General features: G+C 34.9%; 1 protein-coding gene across 1 annotated transcript in view; it reads left to right on the plus strand.

Annotated features, from left to right (window-relative positions):
- Positions 1-22,500, plus strand: part of LOC145269264 (uncharacterized) — a 116,438-nt gene that overhangs the window by 77,243 nt on the left and 16,695 nt on the right. Inside the window, exons 9-12 of the mRNA XM_080124890.1 lie at positions 1-335; positions 7,736-7,896; positions 15,036-15,196; positions 20,723-20,952. The exon at positions 1-335 is cut by the window's left edge and continues 818 nt beyond it. Coding sequence (XP_079981016.1) covers positions 1-335; positions 7,736-7,896; positions 15,036-15,196; positions 20,723-20,952 — 887 coding nt within the window. The remainder of the gene's footprint in view (positions 336-7,735; positions 7,897-15,035; positions 15,197-20,722; positions 20,953-22,500) is intronic.

Genomic DNA, 22,500 nt, shown 5'->3' on the forward strand with positions numbered 1-22,500 from the left:
CGCTATCTCTAGTGCTACCTACTCTCTAGTCACTAATGCATCTGTTGTAACAAATTCATCAAATGGAGAGGACTACCGCACTGGTAGCACTTTGACTGCTGTACAAACAGCGGAGCCTTCTACAATCTTGGCTTCAACCAGTGAAAAAACTGATTCACCAACAGATCTTTGGAAATACACAATATTCACGGATAATACAGAGACAACATCTAACAATCCGGTCACCTCCACACCCACATTCACTGGGAGTACACAAAAACCTCGGCTAAATTTATACATAAACGAGTTCAGATTTGGACAAAAGTCATACATGGGAAACTGGATAGAGTTAAAAGGTAGGTTTGCTTTTCTGTGACAAAAGAAAAATACTTCCACTAGTGAGAAATTGCTGGTGTATAAAACTTTACTATTGGTTGGAAGCGCTTTGAGTGTACCACATTTTTTCTTTTTTTTTTTTTTTTTTTTTTTTTTTTTTTTACATGGAAGTCACCACTGATGAGCTATCCCCTTAAGTAATCCAATTTACCAAATTTTCACTACTAGCAATTACTACAATATTGTCCCATTGGTTACCGTGCACACATTAACCCTTATCCTCGAGTGACCTCTGGGCCTTGATAAGTGGTGACTCCTTTGTATAAAAATACAAAAACAAACAAACAATGAGACATCTGGTACTTTAAATGCTTGATTCTGAGTGACCACATGACAATTATTTATAGTTTATATATATATAAATTTATTTCAGATTGTTTCAGTGTTTCTGCTTTATGTGTATACATACTTGTCTTTGTCTAGCCCCACTTCCAGGCTTTCGGGTTTGTACCAATGCACGTTTTTATTTTTTTTTACATGGAAGTCACCACTTATCAAGGCCCAGAAGCCACTCAGAGATAAGGGTTATTGTGTGTACAGTAATCAATAGAATAATATCGTAGTAATCGTTAGTATTGGAGATTTGATAAAGTGACTTACTTAAAGGGGCGGTTCATCAGGAATTTGTTTATATTGGACTTGAAGACATCCAAGTTGTAGTCAGGTGGGAAACAGGCAGACGGAAGAGAGATCCAATGGCGTGCACTTCTAAGAAAGAAGCTTTGTTCATGGAATCTACGTTTTGGTTTTGGCACAGATAAAGAGTGGGGAAAATTTTTGACAGTGGTTTCAGCTAGACGAGTGTTTATCGTGAAAGATTGGCGAGGGGGGGGGGACCAGAGATTGGAGCTCAGACAAGCACTTGGCATGGAAGTAACGATAAAATGGAGACAGGCTCGCAACATCTCTTCTGTGGGAGAGAGGTTGCAGGGAAGAGAAAAGGGCATCCCTCACTAAGCCACAAAGTCTGTTTCCCATTGGTTGAAAGCAGTTGGTGTGTGCCACGTTTCCCATTGGTCGGAATCAGTTAGCATTTCGCACGTTTTACATTACTCGGAAGCAGTTTGCATATCAGGTTTCCCATTGGTCAGAAGCAGTTGGCGAGTTATGTGTCTTCTGGCTCGGAAGCAATTGGTGTGTGCCACGTTTTCTCATTTATCGGAAGCGGTTAGTGTATGTCAGGTTTCCCATTGGTCAGAAGCGGTTTGAGTGTACCAGGTTTCCCGTTGATCAGAAGCAGCTTATATGTACCATGCTTCCCATTAGTCAGAAACAGTTGGCATGTCCCACGTTTCCCATTGGTCGGAAGCGGTTGTCAGGTTTCTCATTGGTCGGAAGCAGTTTGAGTGTGCCACATTTCCCATCAGTCGAAAGCGATTGGCATGTGCCATTTTTGTCATTGGTCACAAGAAGTTGGCGTGTCCCATGTTGGTCGGAAGCAGTTGTCAGGTTTCCCATTGGTCAGAAGCAATTTAAGTGTGTCTTGTTTCCCGTTGGTCGGAAGCGGTTGGCATGTCACTCAGAAGTGGTTGGCGTGTGCAACTGGTGTAAATAGAGTTGGTGTGTGTCAGTGTTCCTCACAGACTCCTTGCCTTCCTTGAATCTCTTATGCCACTCAAAAACTGATGCTCAATTCATGTAGTTGTGGTAATAGTTATAGCGTAATAATCCATATGTTTTGGCTTTTAATATTTTGATATTTTTTTACATTCAGCAGGGTCACAAATTCAACAACTGCAATCACATGCAAAGGGATACCCCTCCCCCAAAAAATAGAACCACCCTACACCTTGTATCCCTGTCAATAATTAAAATTTTGGCGATGGAAGGGAGATAATCCCCTGTCAATCTTTATTAAAGTTGCCTCCTTTTTGTCAACCACTTTTTTTCACAAATTCGAAACAATAACCAATAAATAGAGACTAACTCAAAGAATACGAATATGTCTACGGAGCCAGTAACATGTGAGAAAATAATATTGTTTTTGCACCAACCTAATATTTGTGTAACGTTTCAGTCAGTGTAGCCTTCGACCATCGTCAGGCATTTTGGTTATCTTGGAAAAAGAATGACCAACTTGCCTGATGAAGGTCGACTGTGACATCGACTGAAACATTACACAAATAACACTCAAAATGAGAACAATAATCCGATGAAAGCAAGTAATACAAAAATTGTCAACCAATTTTTTCACAAATTTGAAACAATAACCAATAAAATAGAGACTAACTCAAAGAATACGAAAATATCTACGGAGCCAGTAACTTTTCTCTTTTCTTTTCCAAACAACCACCAACCTGCATAAGGACGGTCGAAGGTTAACCAACTGAAACGTAGCACAAATAACACTCGAGATGAGAATAAAAGTCCGATCAATACAAGTAAAATAATAATCCTCATGTTTTGGCTTTTAATATTTTTGATTTTTTTTAGATTCAACAGGATCACAAATTCAACAACTCAAACCATATGCAGAGGGATACCCCCTTCCCAAAAAGAGAGCATCAATAGTCTACGGGAGGGGGTCCTGTAGACTATTGATGGCTTAGGACCAGATCCTTATGGCTGAGCCAATCTTCCACTGAACAGGGGAGGCTTTATCCGACTAATCGGCTACTCACGTCATGCCCTTGTATGCTTTGATTTATAAAGAATCGGAGCCAGAAATTTAGTATGGAATTGACAATTGCTCGTCTGAGCTCCAATCTATAGTCCCCACTCACCAAACACTCGTCTAGCTGAAACCAATATCAATAATTTCCCCCACTCTTTATCTGTGCCAAAACCCAAATGTAGATTCTATGAACAAAGTTTCTTTCTTAGAACTGCATGTCTGTGGAACTCTCCTCCATTTGCCTGTTTTCCAGCTGACTACAGTTTGGTTGTCTACAAGTCCAACGTAAACAAATTCTTAATGAGCCGTCCCCTTAAGTAACCCAAATTACCAAATTTTCACTCCTAACAATTACTATGATTATTGTCCCATTGACTACTGTACACGCATGAACCCTTATCCTCGAGTGGCCTTCAGGCCTTGATAAGACAGATGTACTGCTTACAATCACTGCTTAGCCTATTGAACTTGCTTTCATTATTAAAATCACTTTCGACCAATATGAAGAGTCATGATCTTCATTGCATCTGATGAAGTCCAGATGGTGCTTTCTGTTCTTTACAGAAATCATTGGCTTGCGTCTTGCAACACAGCCTTGCAAATTAAATTCTTTCAATCTGTTCTTAACTGTAGAAGGAGAGCACTTTTTAACAAGATTATATTGTTGTTGGATTTGGGGAGCCGTTTCAAATCTGTTTCTGAGGCTACAGATCTTGATGGCATTGTCTTCCCTGTAAGAAGTGACTCTAGGATGATCAGATTTAGGAGCATCACGGACACTGCTGGTGTTTTGGTGCTTTTGCACAGTCATTCGTACCTTTTTCTCATCACATTTCAATCTGCGGCCAAAAAGGTGCAGAAATGTGGAGATTAATGAGCACCTGACGATCACTAAGAAAGACTTGATGTATATGGATTAAACATTACATTGTATAACCTAGGAACAACAACAAGTACGATTAAAGATGCTAAAAGGTGGATATTTTAGGCTGGTTTTTAGCTCATTTGTTGCTGCAGAGTTTCTATTTGTCTTCATGATTTGAAGCTAATTTCTTAAACTGACCTGAACACTAGGGTACTTCAATTAAAAGTCAAATATGAACAGGTAAAATTATAAAGGAATAAAAAGCAAATCAAATAAGGTATAGGTTGTTTAAACAGTTACATTCAATTTAGCTTAAATTTGCGGTTTTTGAAAAAAATGACAAGTGCCGACTCCTTTTTGGCAGCACTGTATATGCTTATTCAATTATATTTCACCCTTTATTTATACTAATCCTTTTATTTATGAAGCTCAATGTATGTTAAATATAACTACAGAGCATGTACAAATGAATGACAAAAAATCTATATTCCAAATTTCAAGATGTTCATCTTATCGTTTATTTCTTTCAGCCTGTTAATTCTTGACAGCACCTGATCCATAGCATAGAAACAATCATATACTTATTATGTCAATTTTTTAATATTTTACGCCCTGATTCATCAGAAGATTAAGAACTCATCTATATATATACATTAGCATGGGTGCCCGGCATTGCCTGGGTGTTTGGAGGTGTATGTTGAGCAAAAAAACAAAAAAAAAACAGTCAATTTTTTAACTTTGACCCCTATTATGACCCCTTAAAATTTATTAAGTTAGATCCATATCCAAGGTATCTATATCTAAATTTTCAAGTGTTTAGACCCCAAATTGTTGGAGGAGTTTGGTAGAGTTCTCAAAGGTCAAATCGTTGAACATTGACCCCTTAACAGCCAAATTTCTGGCCGAAAACCGATCACATAGATTTTCCCAAATCTCAGTACCCTGTATATCAAATTTCGAGTCTGTGGACTGAAAATTGACAGTTATTGCGAAGGAAAATGTACACAGACACGTTCACTTTTATAGATATATAGATAAAAGCGAAAATGTGTGTGTGTGTGTGCATTTTTCGTCGGGCTTCTTGGTCGGCTCACTCCTTAAAACTTTTTATATGCTGTCTAAATCATAATATCTACGACTTAAGAACAGGAATCGCAGCTATCTTTAATTTTCCCAATTTTTATGAGCTATTTTCGAGATATTTTTCAATTGCCGCGTCTTCGAAAAGCGAATGATGGGGTGGGGGGAAACAGAAACCGGCTTGCAGCACAAAACTAGGTCAAACTCAACTTTCTCGCACCTGTCAATTTTGCTTTATAAATGTTAACTTATAACAGTTAACACTTTCTCTCCCTTCGTGCCGAGATGGCTAGGTTTTTTTCCATTTCATTTCCACCTTTGCGTCAAGGCCTCAAGGTTCAAGCCTACCTTCCTATTAAAATTCTTGTTTTTCTTTTACACCTCCAAACACCCGGCCAACGTTTTTTTTTTTAAACAGGGTTGCTTTGATCTACCCCCCCCCAACACACACACCTCCAAACACCTGGACAATGCCGAGTACCCCCCGCTAGTCTATAAATATAAAAGCGAAAATGTATGTATGTATGTATGTATGTATGTTCCTTTTTGTGTATGCCTGTAAAAGACTTTTTTACGAGAAGTGGTTGGTCGGCTCACAACTTCTTAAAAATTTTTATATCACATATAAATCATAATATCTACAATATAACAACAGAGGTCGCCTGTCTATTTAATTTGCTCGACTTCAAAAAGATAAATATTCAACATTTTTCACTCGCCGCATGTGGCTTTTCGTATAATAAAAGCGACACTAATTCTGGCGGTATTTTTCTGGTCGTGATCGCCGAAAATGTCCGAAAGCAATCAGATTTTATCAATGTGGAAATATTTTCCTTATATCAGACAACTGCTATTCAATTTGGACAATCTCCTTTTTATGGGGAGCTGGTTCCCCTCTCTCCAACATCTTGGGAAAATAAAAATAAAAAAAGCGTTCCCGCAGTAAATGAAATACTACCCCGCAGTCAAAGTTGACCTCATTAAGTCATTAAAACGTGCACCTGACAATTCTAAATAGTTAAATAAATTCAAACGTGTTTCTGTTAGTATTTCGCGGTGGCCCAATGGTTAACGTCGCACTTTTTTTTTTTTACACTTTAATTTCCAACTTTGCCTCAAGGGTTCGGGTTCGATCCTCATACTTACCTACCAAAACTTTTTATTTTTATTTTAACCCCCTCCCCTCCCAGAGTTTTGATTACCCAAAACAACACACACCTCCAAATACCTGGGTAACACCGGGTACCCCCACTAGTCTATAATATAAATCGCACTTGTCTGTTTAAATGTATGTATGTATGTATGTCTGCCTAAAACCTTTCTCAGCAGCATCGGACCAGGTCTGAAAGGGCGATGTCTTGGTCAAATAATATGTGAAAATTAGAAAAAACGGTCAATTATTTTCTATAAAAATTGACGTTCGCGATGAGGGAGAGTAGCAAAAAGTCGTTCCTTCATGGCAATTTAGCCAAACACGCATGCGCAAAAAACGTTCTTTCTTGAATTAGTTTAAATATAAAAAAACAACGTAACTTCGCTCACGCAATCATAGACCAGTGGTTATAGTGGCAGCATTGTTATCTTAAGATTGCACGTCCAAGCCGAGAAATCGGATATATTTTTTTTTCAATTTTTCAAGTTTTAATATTGAAACAGGGTTATTTACGCCATTTTTTTTATTTACATACGGTAAGTTTGGGAAAAGGGGTTAAAAATAAAAAACTAGACAAAATACTGTTAGAAACTCGCTCAATATATGTTACCGTGACATAGGTTGACATATAACATGTAAACAAGATTATTTATGCCATTTCTTTTTCATTCGCTTATTCGGGTTTGTATTACTGTATTCAAAAAAGTTGTCAAAAAACAAATATATAACTAATGTTTTCTACCTACTGGATATTTTTTTAGTGTTTTTATTTTATTTTTTTTTTTTTTTACATGGGGGTCACCACTTATTAAGGCCCGAAGGCCACTCAGGGATAAGGGTTATTGCATGTACAGTAATCAATGAGATAGTATTGTAGTAATCATTAGTATTGGGGGTTTTGATAGAGTGTCTTACTTAAGGGGGCGGTTTGTCAGGAGTTTGTTTATGTTGGACTTAAAGACGTCCAAGTTGTAGTCAGGTGGGAAACAGGCAAGCGGGAGAGAGTTCCACTGGCGTGCAATTCTAAGAAAGAAGCTTTGCTCATGGAATCTACGTTTGGATTTAGGCACAGATAAAGAGTCGGGAAAATTATTGACAGTAGTTTCAGCTAGACAAGTGTTTCTCGTGAAAGATTGGCAAGGGGGGACGAGGGATTTAACGTAACATGTGTATTCAGCTCGAAAAACATAGTGTTTTCCGATATATTGGAAAATTAAAAATGGCGCCCGACTCTCTGACGAATACGATAAGTTTGGGAAAAGGGGTTTAAAATAAATAACTAGACAAAATACTGTTAGAAGCTCTTTCAATATATGTTACCGTGACAGAGTTATTTTTTTTTTCGTTCGCTTATTCTTTATTTTGCATCACGTTCACCGGTTTTTTTTTTTTTTTTTTTTTTTTCCGATTTTAAAAAAAGTTATGATATCTAAACGGTTATTACGTTCGCTTATTCTTTATTTTTCCATTTTGTTTTGATTTGCCCCACACACACGCACACACACACACACACACACACCTCACCAGACCCGGGCAATTAGCGGGAGTATCCAGACAACGCCGAGTACCCTCGCTCGTTAACTATAAAAGAGAATGTAATATGTAAATTGATGGCAATTTTTAATTATATTTTTTATTTACTTTGCAGGAGAACAATCTCGCCAACCAGGCAATTCTTATGCCTTGATGCACTATAACACGTCTCGTGAGCAGCCTACAACCTTACTGTTGGATCACCTCAGGCCCACAACTAAAGAGGGCCTTTTTTTTATCCTCTATAAAACTCCTGGTGCAAACTTGTTAATACGTGTGAGTTAACAGCTATTTGTTATATTTTTCATCTGTCATGCGTCTTAGTAGCCTCAGATTTTCATAAATATGTGTACATTCGGTACTTCTGCAGACTGTGAACCAGACGTAACTCACCGGCATTGAGAGGTCGAAACAGTATACGTCATATATGATAGACAAACAAACAGAAATACTACTTTATTATAATAGATGAGGTTGATGATATCAACCTTAGAATCACACAGCTTTGGTAGATAACCTTGTATTTAATAAAAAAATTTTAAAAAATATATATTGGGAAACGAGAAGATAAAACTTTATGAAAACTCTATAAATCTATTCTATTCTATCCAATCTGGACTACAATGTATTATGAGTTGGACCACTGCGGGAAGTTATGTGAAGCCCCCCCCCCCCCCCACCGATTGACTAGAAATTGGGCTGTTTCACCGGTTTTGATGACAATAAATATATCGTTAATCCTCATTCAATCCCAGGCAACGTAGAGTCTCATTGCTAGTTTATATATATTGCCCGGTACATGCCAGATTATCAAAGCTTAACAATTCTACTTAAGAAAAATACCGAAAAAAACATTTAAAACTAATTTAAGAAAACTTTTAAAACTTAAGGAAAATACTGAAAAAACATTTAAAACTAATTTAAGAAAACTTTTAAAACTTAAGGAAAATACTGAAAAAAACATTTAAAACTAATTTTAGAAAACTTTTAAAACTTAAGGAAAATACTGAAAAAACATTTAAAACTAATTTAAGAAAACTTTTAAAACTTAAGGAAAATACTGAAAAAAACATTTAAAACTAATTTTAGAAAACTTTTAAAACTTAAGGAAAATACTGAAAAAACATTTAAAACTAATTTAAGAAAACTTTTAAAACTTAAGGAAAATACTGAAAAAAACATTTAAAACTAATTTTAGAAAACTTTTAAACTTAAGAAAAATACTGAAAAAAACATTTAAAACTAATTTAAGAAAACTTTTAAAACTTAAGGAAAATACTGAAAAAACATTTAAAACTAATTTAAGAAAACTTTTAAAACTTAAGGAAATACTGAAAAAACATTTAAAACTAATTTTAGAAAACTTTTAAAACTTAAGGAAAATACTGAAAAAACATTTAAAACTAATTTAAGAAAACTTTAAAACTTAAGGAAAATACTGAAAAAAACATTTAAAACTAATTTAAGAAAACTTTTAAACTTAAGAAAAATACTGAAAAAAACATTTAAAACTAATTTAAGAAAACTTTTAAAACTTAAGGAAAATACTGAAAAAACATTTAAAACTAATTTAAGAAAACTTTTAAAACTTAAGGAAATACTGAAAAAACATTTAAAACTAATTTTAGAAAACTTTTAAAACTTAAGGAAAATACTGAAAAAACATTTAAAACTAATTTAAGAAAACTTTTAAAACTTAAGGAAAATACTGAAAAAAACATTTAAAACTAATTTAAGAAAACTTTTAAAACTTAAGGAAATACTGAAAAAACATTTAAAACTAATTTTAGAAAACTTTTAAAACTTAAGGAAAATACTGAAAAACATTTAAAACTAATTTAAGAAAACTTTTAAAACATAAGGAAAATACAGAAAAAAACATTTAAAACAAACCTAAGAAAACTTTTAAAAGTTAAGAAAAATACTGAAAAAAACATTATTTATTAAAAATTAGCCTGGGTACCCGGTGTTACCTGGGTGTTCGGAGCTGTGTACTGAGCAAAAAAAAAAAAAAAAAAGTGGCAGTAGGCAGGCAGGCTTGAACCCGTGACGTGAAGGCGGAAAAGAAAGTGAAAGAAAATCTGATGTCTTACCACTACTCCATGATGCAACTGGAAGTCAAAAGCAGTCAAATTAAACGTAGTCAATCAAAAACAAAAGATGACTTGCAGTAATGGCGTTGCTTTTAAAACTGTCACAAAGGCAAATTACTCACAACATCGTTATTAATGTGGGGGAAAATCAGCTGTTAAGTTTTGAGACATTAGATGGCGGCGTAGTTCAACATAATATCTCAAAACTTAACAGGTTATGGGCCCAGCCATCGTCTTTTCTTTGACAGATCGGAATCTAAATTCGAATTGTGGCAGGTAAAATTACTGGGATATCTAAGGATTTGAAAACTGCACAAAGTCATACAATCTCCAACAGAGAATCCTAACGACCCCTAATTTCTCAAAGAACGCAACTGTTTTTGCAGAACTGATTTAATGCTTAAACGATAGAAGTCTGTCTCTGATTATAAGAGACGCATTGGATGACGGAAGGAAAGCATTGAACATATTAAGAGAACATTATTTATCAAAATGGAAACCGAAAATTATATCACTATATACAGAACTAACGTCTCTGAAACATAACTAGGATGAAACGATTATCAACGATGTTATAAGGGCAGAAACAACTGCCATGCCCATGTAACCAAATAAATAGTAATTGTCTCAGTATGAAGGGTTTCCCCTACATTGACCAAGGACTGATTACAGAACAGATACTACCCGGTCCGAAGGCCAGGCATTTGCGTTTGAATAGTTTCGCTTTATTTATACGGAAAAGAAAAACAAACACTGGAGACAACGGCACGGTGTGAATTTTGTTTAACTCGATCAAAAAAAAAAGAAAGAAAGGATGCCCATTTGCAAATGCGAGATAATACGATGTGGGAAGTATGTGAAAAGAACTCTGATGCAAAAAGCCTTTCGTGGAAATACACAAATGCTCACGCCGATTTTGCCCTCCATATAAGAGACTAGCGGGGGGGGGGGGTACCCGGCGTTTCCCAGGTGCTTGTAGGTGTCTGCATTGGGGGGGGGGGGATGAAGAAGAACAAAAAGGAAACTTAACCCTGTTTAAGTATAAAAAAAAACGATAAAAAACAGCCATTTTAAAAATGGAAAAAAAAAAAATATTTCGCAGCTTTTAATGAGGTCAAATCATTTTACTGCGGGATAGTTGACGGTGACGTTTACATCCGGTTCGAATCCAGTTTTGCTGTTTTTATACTGAAAATTGAAAGCAACATGCGGCGATCCGAATATGTGGAATATTTATCTTTTGAAAGTCTGGCAAATTAAATAGACATGCGACCCCCGTTGTTAACTGGTAGATATATATATTATCATTTAGACGTTATATAAAAAGTTTTAAGAAGGAATGAGCCGACCGAGAAGTCCAGCGAAAAAAGCCTTTTACAGACATACACAAAAAGCGAACATACATACACACATTTTCGCTTTTATATTTATAGATAAGAAAATCACCAGAAAAGTAAATAAGGTGAATTACAGTAACGTTAAAATCAAAACAAATTCAATTTCTATAGATATACTGTGATCAATTATAGGTCCACTTTGCTATGATATGAAACCGATGGTATCAATGTTGCTCTGAGCTTCTGTAATATATAAATACTAGCGAAATAAATAGGGTTTTTTTTTACCTGTGAAGAAAGCATCATTTAGATTTTGAATAAATGTAAAATAGATTTCATGTTCTCTTTTTGGAAAAAAAAAAAGTCGACCATTTATTTTTCCCTAGCACTCCATCTATATATATAAAAGCGAAAATGTGTGTATGTATGTGTGTTCGCTTTTTGTGTATGTCTGTAGAAGGCTTTTTTCGCTGGACTTTTCAGTCGGCTCATTTTTTCTGAAAACTTTTTATATCACGTCTAAATCATAATATATATGAGTTACGAACGGTGGTCGCCTGTCTATTTAATTTTCCCGACTTTTACGTGTTATTTTTTCCAGATTTTTAGAGCGCCCCGTGTATCTTTCGCTTTTCAGTATAAAACAAGCGAAAACTGGCTTACAGCCACGTCATGTCTCAAGGTCAAAACATCACGCGACTTAAGTTTCCCACACCTGTTAATTTCATTTTATTCATTCCTCTTCTCTCGTGGCCGAGAAAGCGAGGTCCTAGGGTTTTTTTCCATTTCGTTTCCATCTCTACGTCAAAGGTTCGGGGTTCAAGCCTACTTTTCTACTAAAACTTTTTTTTTCCTTTTACACCTCCAAACAACTGGCCAACACACACACCTACAAACACCCGTGCCACGCCGGGTACCCCCCCCCCCGCTAGTCAAAGTATAAAGTCAATCACGATTTGAAAACGAAGAATAAAACATGATTTTATGTCATTAGATAAATATCGAACCCAGAATCAATGTAACAAAAAAGATAATATCTCATTCGGTTTTGTCGACTTCCGTTCTGGGGTTACCACTGGCTCTTAGGTCTCACGCCAACTTTTTTCATTCAAAAAATGTTTGCCGTTATGTAACAATATATCATAACTAGCTGTTCCTTCCCGGTGTTACCCGGTAATCTTTCTATTTTCATTAATAAAAAATAACATGTTGGACCCTTACAAATTTTCCTACTATGCCATTGTTATTAAAACACAAATTATAAAACCTGTAAAGATTTTTGGTGTGAGTTTGATTTGTTTTTATGTAAGTTGATTGTGTATGTTCAATTGAGGGAAATCCCTTATCAAATAGAGAGGCAAAAGGAGGGTGATAACCACAAAATTTTGAAAATTAAATTCAATTAGATTTCTTCCTATGTCATTGGTGACAAGAAGATGACTTCCGGCAGTGGGAGTGTAAGTTCCTCCCACACCCTCTATAATATCAGTCATCAAATACTTTCCTTAATGTAAATTTTAATTTACAGTTAAATTTACATTTATTATTCAATTAAAATATTAAATTTTTCTATTTTCCTCTATGATAAGCTCTCATTTCTATTATGCCTGTATTGAGCTTTTTTATTTGATATCTATCTATATATCTATAAAAGTGAACGTGTTTGTGTACATTTCCCTTCGCAATAACTCTGTCAATTTTTAGTCTACAGACTCGAAATTTGATATACAGGGTACTGAGATTTGGGAAAATCGATGTGATCGGTTTTCGGCCAGAAATTTGGCTGTTAAGGGGTCAAAGTTCAACGATTTGACCTTTGAGAACTCTACCAAACTCCTCCGACCATTTAGGGTCTAAACACTTGAAATTTTAGATATAGATTCCTTGGACATGGATCTAACTTAATAACTTGATTTGAGCCCAAAACAATAAATGTTAAGGGGTCATAATAGGGGTCTAAGTTAAAAAAATTGACCGCTTTATTTATTTTTTTTTTGCTCAGCATACACCTACAAACACCCGGGCAACGCCGGGCCAAAATGCTAGTTTATATAAAAGCAAAAATGTGTGTATGTATGTATGTATGTATGTTCGCTTTTCTGTATGTCTGCAAAAGGCTTTTTTCTGAGGCCTGCTCGGTCGACTCGCTCCTTAAAACTTTTTATATCACGTCGTAATCATAATATCTATGAGTTAACAACGGGGGGGGGGGGGTCGCGTGTATATTTAATTTGCCCCACTTTTACCAGCTCGCCGCGTCTTCGAAAAGCAAATGATGGGGTGCGGGGAAAAGAGTAACTGGCACTTCCTCGCACCTGTCAATTTCATTTCGCGTTATGATCCTTAACTGAACATGCTAATTCCTCTCCCCTCGTGACCGAGATGGTTAGGTGGTTGGCTTCCCCCCCCTCCCCCCACCCCGCCTTTCGTTCCCACCTTCGCGTCAAGGCTTCGGGGTTCAATCCTACCTGCCTACTAAAACTTTCGTTTTCTTTTACAACGTTTTTTTTTTAACACACTTCCAAACACCCGGGCAACGCTGGGTAATGCCCCCCCCTCTAGTTAATATATACTTTTTCACTGCCTTCGTTCAGGATTGGACTCAGCACCTTTGGGTAACTGTAAACAAGTTTACAGTTACCCAAAGGTGCTGAGTTCAATCTTGAAAAGTAACATTCAAAACAGAGAATCAGCAACTATGTCCCAAAGCCTAGCTGGAGTCCGAACACGGTACCCCCGTAATAATAATTAAGGGTTGGGTTCGAGACTCCTAACAAACGGTTCCCCAGTTCGATACAAAACACCTGACGAAGGCCAGAGGGCAAAACGGCCGAAACGTTGCGACAATAACAATTTTTTTACAGAGGCATCCCCACTTTTCAAGGCCAAGAGGCCACTCGAGAATAAGGGTTAAAGAGTGTGCAGTAGACAATTGGACAATAAAGTAATCGTTAGTAATGGAAATTCGGTAAATGTGTTAATGTATATGGAACAGCTCATCAAAAACTTGTTTACGTTAGACTTGAAGACAACCATATTGTAGTCAGCTGGAAAGCAGGAAAACGGAAGACAATTCCATAGGCATACAGTTCTAAGAAAGAAGCGTTGTCCATGGAATCTACGTTTAGGTTTATACATGCAGGTATATACATATATCATTCAAGCACTACCGTGTTTGAATATATGGGAGTTTTAGTCATTTAGAACTACTTTAAAGCTTCACCGCTCACTCATTTTTCGACCAAATTTCAAACAGTTATTACAGTTTATAGATCACCTTAGCTATATTGTGAAAATAAAAGCGACTACTGTTGCTACTAATTCACTAATGAAAGCATGAAAGGGAGATAATTGGAGAGATTTTATTGAAAGCAGACGAGTGCTGTACATTGTTATTACATATACGTTTATGAGGACAAAAGAATAAGACTGAAATTAAACAGAACAAGTGAATTTATTGGAAGCCTGGAAAAATCATGGATTACAATCGAAAAATGCGAACATGAAAAGTAATATGGTTAAGCTTAATCATGGAAAGGACAAGTTAAATTGGAAAAGAAAAGGACAAGATATTCTAGTAAAAAATATAATAAATTTATAACTTAAAATATTGCAGCATTAAGAATTTTTTATCAAGATTCAGTTTAACATATAATCTATACTTAATATTGCAATATTTTAAGTTATAAATTTATTATATTTTTTACTAGAATATCTTGTCCTTTTCTTTTCCAGTTTTAACAACTAGTCCTTTACTTTTCCATGTTTAAGCTTAACCATAAATTTTAAAATTCTTATTTTAAATTTAAATCTTTAAATTCTTATTTTGAATTAAAATTTTTATATTTAAATTTTTAAATTCTTGTTTTAAATTTTTTAAATTATTTTAAATTGAAATTTTTAAATTGAAATTTAAAATTGAAATTTTAAAATTCTTATTTTGTCACACTTTTAACCACAGTTTGTTATTTGTTGTTTTCTTTAGGACTTGAGTTCCAATGCTGGTCTGCTAAAACTGGTTTCTAGACATGCCAACAAAAGTGAGGAACTCGTAGATTGTGTCGCATATCAAGTGGAAGGAACAGTCTTGGACACTGAATTGGCTAAACAATGCATTTTGCACAAGGTCAAACAAATCACACACAGGTAGGTACTGAGAAAGACAAAGAAGGCAAATACAATCAAGAAATAATTGAGGCACTGCCATAGTCCCATAAAACATGAGGCCAGAAAGTACTGCAGCTTCACCATGGGCCCAGAAAGTAATGAGGCTTCACCATGGGCCCAGAAAGTAATGAGGCTTCACCATGGGCCCAGAAAGTATTGAGGCTTCACCATGGACCCAGAAAGTATTGAGGCTTCACCATGAACCCAGAAAGTAATGAGGCTTCACCATGGGCCCAGAAAGTATTGAGGCTTCACCATGGACCCAGAAAGTATTGAGGCTTCACCATGGACCCAGAAAGTATTGAGGCTTCACCATGGGCCCAGAAAATAATGAGGGTTCACCATGGGCCCAGAAGGTATTAGTTTTACCATGGGCCCAGAAAGTATTGAGGCTTCACCATGGGCCAGAAAATAATGACGGTTCACCATGGGCCCAGAAAGTATTGAAGCTTCACCATGGGCTCAGAAACTATTGAGGCTTCACCATGAGTCCAGAAAGTATTGAGGCTTCACCATGGACCCAGAAAACACTGAGGCCCCGCCATGGGCCTGAATGCATTGAGAGCCTTAGGATCTATTACTAGCGAAAGTTGAAAATGGAAAGCCAATATTTTATAGGTGTATTCATCTTAAGATAACTAGCTGATTGCCCGCTGTTGCCTGTACAATATGCTTGAACATGATATTTTTATTTATGCAAATTTTGTATGTATTATTATAGAATTAATCCTCTATTGATTATTATATATTACCAGGAATATTTTGCGCAGTGGGCTAATTCATAAAACATATTTTTTTCAATAATAATGATAATGTTGTTCAAAAATTCTGTTTGTGTTTGTTTGCAGTATCACATCAGCTAATATTTGGGCTTGACGATGAATGCCCTGGAAAAGTCACTTCTGATTAATGTTTAGTTTTAAAATATGCAAGTGAAGAAATGATTTGTGGCAATTTTTAAATAGTAGCTCTTCTTTTATCGTAAATTGAACTAGTTAATAAGAAAAAATTACAATAAATGGTGAGGTACATCTCGGCCTGAACAGGGAATCATTCAATCCGTGGTTGAATGCTCTACCAGTAAGCTATATCTCCAGATTATAATAAATCTGTTTTTTTGTTGGTTTGTTTTTTTTTTTTAGAAGAAATGATTTGCTGCGATTTTATTATCTCTTCTTGCCTGTGTAACATAAAATATTCCCCTGTTAAAATTCTTTTTATCTATAAGAGAGAAAAGCTATCCTTAAGATCAGATTTTTTCGATTTTCAATACTTATCAGAAGAATTTCTGTACAAAACATATCTAAGAACACTGCCAGACATATGAATTAGCTTTGTGTGAAATTTGCAATGTTATATTTTAACGAGTCTCTAATTATACTTATGATGATGAATGTTCTTTTGTTTACATGTTAAGAAGTGTAAGAGTCTTAGGAGGGATGAAGAGACAGTCTTAGTGTAGATATGAGATGTAGATTCACATTGTGGATATGAGATGTGTATGTCACGACATTTTATAACACAGACATATAATAACAATTCACTTTACCTTTTTGTAAGAATCACAAACACAAAGACGAGCTTTATCAAAACATATGATGGGTTTATTTCTTCACGACCGGCCGTGGTTTTCTCACCAAGAATTCAAAGCTTCACATTTTAGTTTAAAAGTGATCGTCTCGCTTCTAGACGTTCGAATTTCAAACTCCAGACTCTCTCTGAGTTTATCACTGACTAACTAACTAACTAACTAACTCTCACTTCCTATATTGATAAATCCATGCATGTCCGGCCACGTGAGCAAAATTCACGTGTTTCAACATGCGCGACTTTGCACATTTCCGACATTATGATTTCCCAATAACCTATTTTTTCTTTGATATTTTTACAAAGGAATTCAACCTACATATCTAATTTATTTAACCCATATTTTATTATCCACATTCTTTCTAACAATTGAATAGTTTATTTATTATTTATTTCATCAGAATTAACAATTTACTGGACATTCCATTTAAACCTATTGTTCTTTAAAGCTTATATCCAAGGTTCGATTTCTGCTTTCTCTCATTTTATTTTCATTTTAAGTAATCTCTCTATTTTTATACTTACATGAAAAGGGAACAGCCCTTATCATGTAACAGCAAAAGGTAGGCTCAACCGCTTCGGAACCTATGAGGAACTCACACACGTACACACACACGCATACAAAGTGACTTGTATATAATAGTAGAAATTTTTAACACTGTGTAGCAGGGAGGTGGGATTATTGATCTGAGATTAGTGGGAGTAACCAGCGTTGCCCGGATCTATAGAGGGTTTATGGTAAGGGTATTGAGCAACAGAGCCCTAAAAAAATTTAATCAACCCCCTAAAAAAATGAAAAGAGCAGCAAGTACCTGTGCGAGTGCAAAAAAAAAAAAAAATTAGCTGCAGAAGCTAGGGTCGAACCTGTAACATAAAGGAGGAAAAGAAGGTAAAAAGAGCCAACTGTTTAACCCAACGATGTCAGTGGATTTCTTAAATTGCAAGGCGTATGATGACTTTGCAAAAAAGTTGCTTGAAAAAAGTGGTCAATCTGACTGTTGGAAACAATTAGAATGTCAGTGTGATTGAAGTATAAAATAACCCGATGAAGATTAACAGAAAATACTTTTTATTTTGGTCACGCCAATATTAATGAACAACTAAGAGTTAATCTTTACAAATGCTGATGAAGGGGCACGTATCTCTGTATATTTTATTCTGTGCTGGGGAGTTGGAAGAGCTAGGAACGTCCAGTTCATATGACTCTCGAAACCCAATTGATTAGGCGGGAAGCAATCTTTGTAGGCACCACAAGGATTGGTAAAAAAAAATTGTGTTCCTGTGCATATGCCTAGACATCAGATTGATTGATGGACCAATTACTTGGTGGTACCTGTCTATTTACATCAAGAGAAAATAGTTGATCAAAATACAGGGTGACCCCCCCCCCCCAAAAAAAAAAAAACAGGCCCCAACTTTAAGGCCCTGTTTTGTCTGAATGAAATGAAACTTTGGTCATAACTAGTTTATTATATTATTATTATATTGTAAAAAAACCTGCCCAGTTGACAGTGAAAAAATGAATGTTTTGGGCCAATTTTTAGATATTTGTCAGCCGAGCAACTGAGCTTTCAAATGATACCAATTTTGTCAGTTTTGGTCACGTGTTTCGAAAATTTTAGCGAAACATACAAACATACATGCACACTAACAGGCGTTTGAGATTTATATTATAGATATCTTTTAGAAATCTTTTCAAATGTTTTTTATAATGTCATTTTCTATTGAAAGATTTTTATAAGCCTTGAACACTATTCAACTATTAATACATAGTAGAGTTTGTATTATTGGGTTTGATGTTTTTGTGAAATGGAAAGATCATCGATTCGTTTCCATTTAGTATTTGGTTGTGAAAATGAATCCCTTCAGTTTAGTTTATTTTTTTGGTGATTTTAATAAAATGTTGATATAAACAAATTTTAATCTTTTTTTTATGCATAATTCTTTCTCTTATGTTGTTTTTATCAGGTTATTTCATGCTGTTAGAAATTTTCTTGAGTTAGTTATTTCTAACGCATTTTTTTGTTTATAGAAAAGAACAATCTTTTGTAGCAGAACAAACTTCCATTTTATTTTTTTATGAAGACAATTAAAAACCAACAAGTTATTGCATTCAAAAACAAATTTCAATTATAATTACAAATACAATAAAAGGTAATACTTATGTCAGTTTGAAGTTTGGTAGTTTCCAAAATGGTTGTTCTGGAGAACATTCTTTCTTGTTGAAGAAAATTAGATAACAGAAGTGAGAAGAGGTATTTTTATTCCTTTCAATAATTTTTTTTTTTTACATAGGTATAACCACTTATCAAGACCCAGAGACCACTCGAGGATAAGGGTTAAGAGTGTACAGTAGTCAATTGGAGAATATAGTAATCGTTAGTAATGGAAATTCGGTAAATTTGTTAACTTGGGTGGAACGGCTCATCAAGAACTTGTTTATGTTGAACTTGAAGACCACCATATTGTAGTCAGCTGGAAAGCAGGAAAATGGAAGACAATTCCACAGGCGTGCAGTTCTAAGAAAGAAACTTTGTTCATGGAATCTACATTTAGCTTTAGGCACAGATAAAGAGTTGGGGGGAATTATTGATAGTGTTTTTCTTCTCGTCCTTTAGGTAAATTCTTTTTTTTTTTTATGTTTATATATATATATATATATATATATATATATATAGCCTCTCCTAAAATAATAGTGGGTAATTTTCATAAAGTAATTTATGCAAATTACATAAAGTCGTGTTAAGAATCTATATATTAATACGATAGCGTGTGTTATTTTCTGTGTCACGCTTACATCTGGGTCGTTTAATTGTTATGTACTTCCATTTCTTGTCATAAATAATTTTACCAAGTATTCTTCATAAGTTTTGGCGCTTAAGTCATCTATTTTTTTTTTTATACATAATTTTATCAAGAATTCTTCATAAGTTTTGGTTTTGGTTTCGATTATAGCTGAAGGGACTAAAGTTATATATATACATATATTTTTTTCATAAGTTTCGGTTTCGATTCAAGCTAATGTACGCAAGTGATATGAGTATATATTTTTTATTTTTGAAATCGTAACTTTATAACATATAAAAATCGATAGAGCATTGACTCTATAATAATATATACGAAATCTGCAAGAATTAAAATATCATAATTAAGTGTATTTTACGACCGGGCTTTGCTGGGTGTTCCTGCTAGCTTAGATAAATATTTTTGCAGTTTTAACAAAATAGGTACAATAATATCAGAGCTTCTCCATTTACACTGAACGTCTACAGAATGCCAACATCAATATATTACATATGAATGAGTCGCCTGTGGAATTTCCACAGGCCTCGCTAGTATTTACTATTTTTGGTGAGCGATTAATTTTTTTTATGTTTATGTGAAATATTTTCATTTTCGATACCTAGTCAGAATATTTCTACTTCATATAATACCTTAAAATACATCTATTGGTGAAGTCACATTTTCGGTTTGTGGAGAATGTGGAGTTGCCCTTAGTTACCATTGCTCCCAACTCTTATTTAGCCTTGAGTCATACTTGTTAGAGCATCTGGTGCAACCAGTTCAGACTGTCTAAAGATACTGGTTTTCTGACCAAAACTGTAAAAAAAAAAAAAAAACATTTTGTGTTTTTTTTTCTCTTTCTCTTTACAAAACTCAATCATGTTCTGCAAAGTCAAAAACAAAAACAATTCCATTCTACAGACCAATCAAGCCAAACACCATGAATAAATATTTGAAGATATAAAGAACTAGAAACTTTTTTCCAAAATTACTGGATCTTACATTAAATAATCAAAAAAAAAAAAAAAAAAAAAGAAAAAATTAAACCAAACCCAATTCATGCAAGAGGTCAACTCAAACGACCTTCCTATTTCATTTTAATAATTTTTTTTTTTTTTTTTTTTTTTTTTGCAGAGAATATCAACAGAAATGGACAATTGGTCGTTGCTCTAAACAATTTGAAGTCCTGGAACCAAGTCCAAATAAAATCAACAAATGTCCCACCCGTAATTTTAGCCATCAAATCTACATGAAAATTTTGAAGACATCTCCCAGCAAGAATTTTAAAACACATTTTCTCACCAGTTTGGTGCAGAAATTAAGTGCCGACGAAGGCTGTATGCTATCAACGGCATTTTTCCTTGGTAAGTTTTACCCATGGTCCAATCATCCTGGCATAGTGCCACAATATCTTAGGTATGTGATTCAGATGCAAGATTCACTAGGCTTTATCGATAGTTTTGTGCAATCTATTATCTCTCTACACTGCTAGTCTCTACCCTTAGTAAAAAATAACAGCACTCGGACCTATACATTCGACTTTATTAAAAAAAATCTGATGTCAGGATGTGGATATTGAAGAAAAGATCTTAATGTTTCCTCTGTCAAAGGATTTTGATCATTGCAATCGTAATAATGGTCGAATTTATGAACGTTTTTTAAAAAAATTATTTATAAGGTTAATTGGGAATTTAGCAGAGAAGCCAAAGAAACGAAAAGAAGGGTCAAAAATTAAAATATATAACAAATAAATGTTACCAAAGGTAAGATGTTAGATTTCTACCTACCTGGATAAGTTTTGTGTTTTAAAATATTTCAAAGCTTTTATTCGGTTCAAAAAAAGAACTAGTGTCAAGTTGCCAAGTTAAAACGATAACAACATGGCCAACCCCGAAGATGCCGTCTTCAGAGAGTCAATAATTGCTCAAAACTGGAAAAACAATTATTGGGTTAGATGGATTTTTATCAATATTTTTTTTTTTTTTTACACTTAAAATTTTTTGCAAAGAAATAAATGAATATACAAATTACTTATCATGAAAGATTCCAAATATATAGCAGTTTCTTTGTTTATTTTTTTTCTAACAAAGAATTCCTTCTACCATCTATAAATATAAAAACGAAAATGTATGTATGTATGTTCGCTTTTTCTGTATGTCTGTAAAAGGCTTTTTTCGCTGGACTTCTCGGTCGGCTCATTCCTTCTTAAAACTTTTTATATCACGTCTAAATGATAATATCTACCAGTTAACAACGGGGGTCGCATGTCTATTTAATTTTCCCGACTTTTACACGTTATTTTTTCCAGATTTTTAGAGCGTCCCGTGTATCTTTCGCTTTTTAGTATAAAACAAGCGAAAACTGGCTTACAGCCACGTCCTGTTTCAAGGTCAAACATCACGCGACTTAAGTTTCTCACACCTGTTAATTTCATTTTATAAACGTTAAATTAAGACTTTTTTCATTCCTCTTCTGTCGTGGCTGAGATGGTTAGGTCCTAGGGTTTTTTCCCCATTTCATTTCCGCTTCCATGTCAAAGGTTCGGGGTTCAAGCCTACTTTCCTACTAAAACTTTTTTTTTTTTTACACCTCCAAACACCTGGCCAACGTTTTTTTTTAAAACGGGTTTGTTTTGATCCCCCCCAATACACACATTTACAAGCACCCAGGTCACGCCGGGTACCCGCCTCCCCCGCTAGTCTGCAATATAAATCTCACCTGTCTGTTTAAATGTATATATGTATGTATGTATGTTTGTATGTCTGCCTAAAACTTTTGACAGAGGCGACAAATTTTCATGAGATCAGTATCATTTTGAAGCTCGACGTCTCGGACGACAAATGTCAGAAAATTGGCCAAAAACATTAATTCCTTCACCCTCAACTGGGCACTTTTTTACAAGAAGGGGTCGA

The sequence above is a fragment of the Euprymna scolopes genome, chromosome 45 (genome assembly GCF_053919585.1).
Source record: "Euprymna scolopes isolate OS-2025 chromosome 45, ASM5391958v1, whole genome shotgun sequence".
NCBI classification, from domain to species: Eukaryota; Metazoa; Mollusca; class Cephalopoda; order Sepiida; family Sepiolidae; genus Euprymna; species Euprymna scolopes.